Source organism: Equus przewalskii, unplaced genomic scaffold (genome assembly GCF_037783145.1).
Source record: "Equus przewalskii isolate Varuska unplaced genomic scaffold, EquPr2 ChrUn-13, whole genome shotgun sequence".
NCBI classification, from domain to species: domain Eukaryota; kingdom Metazoa; phylum Chordata; class Mammalia; order Perissodactyla; family Equidae; genus Equus; species Equus przewalskii.
The window spans coordinates 3,974,325-3,981,899 of record NW_027228750.1 but is presented as its reverse complement, the minus strand read 5'-3'; the positions used below and the strand labels follow the sequence as shown (position 1 = coordinate 3,981,899).

The window sequence follows — 7,575 nt, the reverse complement described above, 5'->3', positions numbered from 1 at the left end:
TTACTCTGCAACCAGAGATTTGGTGTAATATAGATGCATAGTTCATAATATTCTACATATGTGTGTGTGTGTGTGCATGTGTATAGTTTTAAAGTTATTCATGTCTTGTGCTTGTAGACAATTTCACATTTTTATACTAATTATAGGCTTTTGCGGATGATATTCTTCATAGCCCAAGGTTGGTCCAGGACTTAATTTTCATTTGTTTGCAAGTATCAGGTCCTGAATCTATGTCCAGATTAGATGTTTGAGTGCTACAATATACACCTTGTTCTTAATAAATGCCATGAGGACTGAGCTTCTTTATATCAGGGGTCTTCTCACTGCCCTGAAGTAGCTATGTGACTCAAGCAGGGCACTTAAACTCCCTGTGCCTCAGTTTCCCAACTCTAATTTGAAGAAGTTGGGCTAGTTAGTAAGTTTCCTTTTAGAGCAAAAGAATCTATGATTCAAGTAATATTTTTAAATAAACACTACAATTTTTTCCTCATTGAGAGAAACATGATCTACGTCACCATCATATATGGGGCATCTATCTATAGACTGATCAGTGTCCAAGTTTAGGAAAAGCATCAAATATCTTAATACACAAATATGTTAAGTTTTTTTTTTTTTTTTTACTAGTTCCTTTCTGAGGAATTGTGTCCATTAAGATATTTCATGCTCAGCCAGTATGTTCATTATTTTTAGACAGTATGCTTAAAATAAAGAAGAGGACTTTATTCGATACCTTTATTTATATGCAAAACAGCGCACCATTCATGAGATATGAAAAACTCGTCAGATAGAAACCAGATTATATCTATTTTCACTACAAAATATTGCATTATATAAAGCAACAGAGACACAAAAAAACCCTGAAAAAGACTAAAATCTTTGGATAGCAGATGTGGTTTTTTTTCCCTTGTCTCTAAAATACACTCCTTGTTCTAAGAGTTTCACAGCTGAGAACATGAAACATTTTCAGGTTATAGACTTTTCTTTTTGGTTGTCACAGAGGAAAGTAGTTCTGACTTTTTTTTTTTAGGAAAATAACTTAATTTCCTAAAATCATCCCACGCACAAACATCACACACACACACACACACAAAGAAGCTACTCTCCTTATAAACAGTTTGTAAAGTACTCTTCAGACATAACTACAGATAAGAATAACAACATTTACTTTTTTAAAAAACTATAATAGTGAAGTGCTAGTGTTGCTGATCTCACAACAGAAGAACCTTTCGAGAACGAACGTCTTAATATATAAAATATGCTTAGAAACAGGGAGAAGTGGGACATTTGTTATACAAGTGCAATATAATTAGAGCAAAAAGAAAGACCACAGTATAATCTCAACAAACACGTAAAAAGTTAGACGTAATTATTCCACAGGAGAAAGTGTAAACACTCGACTATAAATAAATTGGCACAGAGTATCCAAAGTAAAATTATCACCACTCTGAAAAATAAATGTCTTGAAAAAAATACTCTACTCCTTCTAACATAAATAAAAATAGGTTGTCTTTTGCTAACTGCACCTATGGGTCCACATGTTTAAGGTCACAAATAGATGTTTTTGGATATATAAAGGGGCACTTCGCCTGAAAAAGCAATCAGACATTAACTTTTCCATTTAAATATGGATTTTCCTGTCTACGTGAGTGTCATACATCTCACCAAGCTCAAATCTTCCCACAATGTATCTGTTCTCGATGTATCTTTTTAACCTTCCCAAATATACGGGGTTTGTTTTATTTGGATTCTAATATAATCTTTCTTTTCACAACGGAACGAAGAGTTTCCCGTTCCTTTCTGTGCCTTAAATCTCCACGCTGGAGGAGATGCCCTCCCCACCCCTCCGAATGTTTATCAACTAGAAAAATTCCAGATCGTCTAAAGTTATGAGCTTATATACACTCTGAGCTTCTGCCCTCATTGTTTCAACACATGAAGCTCTGTGGCAGATAAACGGAGGAGAACTCGAAGTCTCCAGCGAGCTAAAGAAACAAGCCTTAAAGGGATCCTAACACGCGGAGAGGAGGCGTGGAGGCGGCTCATTTCGGGGCCCTCCAGGAGGTTCGCCTGGCCTGGAAAACACCCCCTGCGAGCCCCCGGGCTCGCCAGACAACCCCACCGTCCAGAGTCAGAAGCCTGCCCTCGTCGCCCTGCTGCACGGAGGGAACAGGTGGCGGGCCTCTTGCCCCGTCCCAGTCTCTCGCGGCCGCCGGGCCGCCCCGCTGGGGAGCCTTTCCCCGCCCCGCGGCCCGGCGGCCTCCCGCGGCGCCCCCGTCCTACACGTCCAGGACGTGGTTGAGATAGGAGATGTAGCAGATGGCCAGGCGCAGGATCTCGATCTTCGAGAGCTTCTTGTCGGGGGGCAGCGTGGGCAGCAGTTTGCGGAGCTCGGCGAAGGCCAGGTTGAAGGCCTCCACGCGGATGCGCTCGCGCGTGGCGTGGGCCGAGCGGTACTTGGCCGTGGCGCGCCGGCGCCGGCGCTTCTCCTCGCGGCTCAGCTGCGGCGGGTGCGGGTAGAGCGCGGCCCGGCTGCCGCCCTTGCCGTCGCCCTCGGCCTCCTCCACCGGCTCCAGGTCCGACACGCTGCCCAGCACCTTGGCGTCCGCGCCGCCCAGCGACTCCGGGTCCGAGTGCGCCGAGCTGGGGTGGTCCGAGTCGGCGGCTTGGTCCGGACTCAGCATCATTTTGGTGGCTGAGGGGGATCAGAAAAGCAATCAGTGAAAGGAATCGGGGTCCTCCTTGGGTGTGAGGGAGGCGGACAGGGCCTCCCGCGCCCGGCCTCCGCGCGGCTCGGCCCTCCCCACCCCAGGCCGGCGCCCCGGGGAGCTGGGCCCGCAGGCAGGGAGCGCGCCGCGAGGGGCAGGCCGAGGGCCCGAGCCCCGCGCCTCCGCCGGGCGCCCGAGGCAGGAGGCCTGCGCCTGGCCGGGCTGCCTCCCGGCCCTGAGCCGTCGGCCTGCAAGAGGCCCTGACCGGCCTGTGGGCCTGGTCCGCGGGGAGCCCGCGGGCCTGCCAGGCCGCGCCTGGGTTTGTGCCTCCTCCGGCCGAACAGCACCACCGCCATTCCGCCTCCCGCACTTCTCCTCCTGCCCTGACAAACGAATGATCCCGCACGACGAATCCTTCTGGGTCCCACGCGGGCGGGGAGGCGCGGAGGGCGCTGCGTGCCCCGAGGGCCGAGGCCGGGGAGCCGGAGAGCCGCGGCGCCCGCGGGCCTCGCCGGTCTGGGGCGCGCGCGGCGGAGGGCCCGGCGCGGAGAGGACCCCCGCCCAGGGCGCACGCAGAGGGCGCGGCCGGCCTCCCCGTCCCCCTCGCGCTGTTCCGAGAGAAGAAAGAAATGACTAAACAAACGTGGAGGCTCCTTTCAACGGAGAATTGACTCTTATGCCGTCGCCGAAGCACCATCTGTCACGCAGACAGCCCCACACCGGGGACCCAGGGACGCGGAGGCGTGGGAGAAGACAATGCGCCCGACAATGTGCCGACCACCTCGCGGGAAAACGCCGGCGGCCGGGCGCTGCGGGAGGAGAGGCTGGCGAAGCGGGGAAGGGCCGGGGGCCGCGAGGAGGCGGACGCTGCGCGTGTCGCCCCGGCCCGAGCTGCCTCTCCACGGGCCGAGTTCGGGTGCTCGGGGGCCGGGGTCGGGAGCCCGCCGCTGTCCCCGGGCGGCCTAGCCAAGGCCGAGCTAGCCTGTCCCTGGCTCTCCTCTAACGATGCCCGCCTGGCCGGGCTCCTCCTGGGCACCTAGAGGCTCGGCCCCAACTGTGCCTTCTGGAAGGGAGCCGCTCACAACCGCTGGGCTTCGGGGCAGTGCCGGCTTCCAGAAGGCGGCCGGCCGGAGGGGGAGGCACCTGCGGGTGCAGCGCACGCCGGGAGGGAGGCCCGGGCTGAGCTTACCCGGGCCCCGGGTGTGCGGCCCGAGCGGCGCGCGCCGCGGGAGACCCGGCGCCGGGGAGGAGGGTTTGCTCCTACAGAAACAAAAGCAGCGGATGTGCGACCTGTTCCTAGCACCGCACTCGCTTAGGAGCGAATTTGGCTCCAACACCGCTTTCATCTCCCTGCGAGGAAAACAGGTCCTCCAAGGCAAAATAGGAAGAAATTCTCCGAGTGAGCTGCATGTGATTCCCTGCGGGCTTTTCCCGGAAACGTTTATAAGTAGAACTTGCACCTACACATTCGGCTGGAGAGGGCATAAATAAACAGGCGAGTGATGGAAAATCACAATAAGCCACTACATAGTTGTAGATCGGTAAAAAAAAGTTCCTGGGTAGCCCTCAAAGCATGTTAAATTCTCCCCCAGATAGCTTTCCAAAATATTCACAAATAGCATGTCATGTATGCATTTTCTTTCTTTAACAATGAACTGAAATACATCTATAAATGCAATGTGAATAAGAGAACTTAGTTCCAAGCTGGACAAAAATTATTTAAAGGCGGCTTACCTTGTAAAAGCCTTTTCGATAATCTTTTCTCCAATCTTTTAGAGTTAAAATTCCAGGGAATAGCGGGGAGAAATTCCGAAATATATTAAAAGCAGCAAATATTTATTACATTCAAAAATGAAAAAGCAGCTGTCATCTCGCTGGTGCCCACAGCGAGGGACGATAGTATCTCAGGATGTGGACGATATGAATGATTGTTCACTTAGTGGATAGATCAAAAACGCCTTTTCCTTTTAATTGTTCTCAAACATTTCGGGAAATTCGTTGTTGATTTTTTTTAAACGATGTGTTGAAAAGTCTCGTGCCTTTTTTCCTCTTCTGGATCTCTATAAATAACAAAAGAGATGCAGAGATAAACACAAGCACATCAAAGGGCTGATTCCTCCACTTTCTAATAGCGGAAGAATCAATAAGAAAGATGGTTAAGATAAGACTCCGCTCCTGCAGGACTCCTTTCCTTCCCTCGATACGGCTGAGCAGAAAGTGGGAAGTGCAAGGCAGAGATGCGATCTTGCTCAGAAGTGATTTTTTTTTTTTTTTTTTTTTTTGAGATAAGGCTTTGTTCCGCTGATGTCTCCCCAGTTCCCGGGAACACAATACTGTAACTCGGGGCTAATCTTGCCTCTTCCTCTTCCCTCATTTACTTGTATGTTTTATAAACAGACAGCTATTTCAGGTTTCAAAGTCTTTCAAGGCTTGGTTATCTCTCCCACCCCCACCCCCTCCGCTCTTTACCTTGTAGCAAAATATATATAGTCAGTGGCTTGGAGATACTTGGAGAAAGGTTGGTGAAAAGTGAACGTCTCCCGGAGTAACAGTGACAGGGAAGCAGAGAAAGACGGGAGAGGGTGGGAGAGCCAGAGCAAAGAGGCAGAGATGCGTGTGTGGCTTCTTGGCTCTCCTGGTACCAATTGATTCAGCCTGGAGATGGTGGAAGAGATAAAGGCTTAAGAAGGGGGATGGAATTTTTTTCCCTAAATTGATATTTAATGGGAAATCCTATTGGACAGAAACCTGGACATGAGTCACTTAATTGGACTTGACATCTGTCACAGTGTGGGAGTTTTCACAGCCCAAATATTTTAGCAGATCAGATTCCCACTGAATCTGTGCCATAAAATATAACAGTTGAAAGCAGTCCATGATGGAAACCTTAGCCTCCAAACAGAATCTCTAGCCATAATCAGACTATTTCTCTTTTTCAGATTATTGACGCAGTATTTAAGTGCAAATAAACAACATATTGACTATGGAAAAATTCTCCTGGCATATTGTAAAACTAGTGTCTTCCCTTAATGTGTAGGAAAATATTTGTGTCCAGAACATGGAAATATATACTATATATACATTCTATGCAACAGCTAACATTTATTAGTGACCATTTACATTTTAAAAGACACTTCAACAAGGCTTGATTAAGCATATTCATCTTTTGAGACATATCCTGACACTGGACTGATTTTTCAATATCTGATAAAAACCTTTCAATAGATTAAGTCATTGGTAGAACTGGGAACAGAATCCAGGTATTGTAATTTCAGGGATCACTGTATGAAACCATTCTACTTTTCTGAATATGTTTGTTTTTCTCTTCACCCACCCACTCATTCATTCAACTTAAAATATGGCATACCACATGTGTTGATTATTGCTGTTCATTCTTGCTTATTTTTACATGCGAATATTTAACTGTGTGGCAGTGCAATGAACCAGGATGTAAACACACACAAATCACCAGTGTATTCCAGCACATAATGCCTTTGCCTCACAAGACCCTGTGGCCCTGAATTTATATTCCTTATAACAAAAGGGAAAATCTAGTTCAATTATTTTGCCACTTTATAGAGATACTGATAGCTGCCATCAATTACATATTATTTGCAATCATTTTAGCTTTTTTGATTGTGCAACCTTAAAAGAAATAGAGTATTATAGCCTTACTCCCCAATCCCTCAGGGAACATGTGTGGAGAGAGGAGTCCTCGCTTTCCCTGCCTGACCAATTTTGCCCTAAAAACAGGGTTTATCATCAGGGGAGGGGTTGATCAGCCCTCCCTTGGGAATGACCCTGTGGGTTCCTCATGGCTGCCACCAGTCCTGTTTGCACACATTTTTCATCCTAGGGGAGATTCCTGGACCAGAATGGGATGGGGGTGGAGGAGAGCAGGGAGTGTCTCCACAGAAAATGGGCACCAGCACTGTCCAGCTTTGCCTCTGCCAGCCCCAGCACCAAAGTACATTGACATATCCCAGGACATTCAAGTGGAGGCACACCAGCCACATTCAGGTGGCAACAGAAACAGGTGAATGGAAGAACTCCCCAGGGCAGTGAAGATGAAGGGAGAAGGGAGGTTTTCCCAGTCTGGTGAGGAGCAGCCAACACTAAGCATTCACACATAGCCGGAAGTATGCATCCAGACGTACACCCACAGGTACCTGTACTCTTCACCCCCATTACTCACACACGCTGGCTGGCTCTATTACACAGCTACACAGTCAGACTGACAGCTTGAAAAACCTGGTGGATCTAATTGCCATAGTTCACAAGGCAACTGCTGGAGTGGGAAGCGACCAGTATCTCTGGTTAGCTTGGTATTGGGTGAGGAGGGGGTAATGGGGGACACACCAGGGCGGGTCAGATTCTGCTATGGTGTGTCTGGATCCAGACACATTCTCTTTTACATTCAGACTTTCTGATTCCACTCTTACAGCCTGCATGTGCATAAATGAATATACGGGTAAACGTGTGTAAACAGGTACACACGCAGACCCATATAGGGCCGTGCCTAGATGGTCATGGTCACAAGCATGGATTGATACTCACACACATGCATTCTCTCTTCCAGGAAAGCATGCCCCTCCCCCTCCCCTTTGCCTTTTCTAAGACCTCCCTGGCACACATGGACGCCCTGGGTGCTCCATAAGCGCTCTTCCCATGGCTCCCTTAGAGACTACGTATTGTGTATGGTGACTGCTGGTTTCCGTGTCCGTGTCCGTGTCTCCACTAGGTTGTGACGCTTCCGAGGGAGGTCTGTAGCTCCTACCTCAGCACCCACGTCTGAGTTTGACATCAGTACTCGGTAAATTTATGGTGACTGACTCCCTGTGCACAGAGGCAACCAGGATATTTGTAACAC

General features: G+C 49.0%; 1 protein-coding gene across 2 annotated transcripts; it reads right to left on the bottom strand.

The window, feature by feature from the left end:
* Positions 1-718: 718 nt before the first annotated feature.
* On the bottom strand, positions 719-5,372 carry NHLH2 (nescient helix-loop-helix 2). Of its 2 annotated transcripts, XM_070607626.1 has the most exons (3): positions 5,175-5,372; positions 4,440-4,765; positions 719-2,692 (listed from the first exon to the last, which is right to left on the bottom strand). In XM_070607626.1, the coding sequence occupies exon 3, from the start codon at positions 2,682-2,684 to the stop codon at positions 2,277-2,279; it is 408 nt and encodes a 135-aa protein (XP_070463727.1). In that variant the 5' UTR covers positions 2,685-2,692; positions 4,440-4,765; positions 5,175-5,372; the 3' UTR covers positions 719-2,276. The 2 variants fall into 2 exon arrangements, with proteins under 2 accessions (XP_070463727.1, XP_070463728.1); XM_070607627.1 differs by lacking the exons at positions 4,440-4,765; positions 5,175-5,372 and adding an exon at positions 3,349-4,424.
* Positions 5,373-7,575: the final 2,203 nt, after the last annotated feature.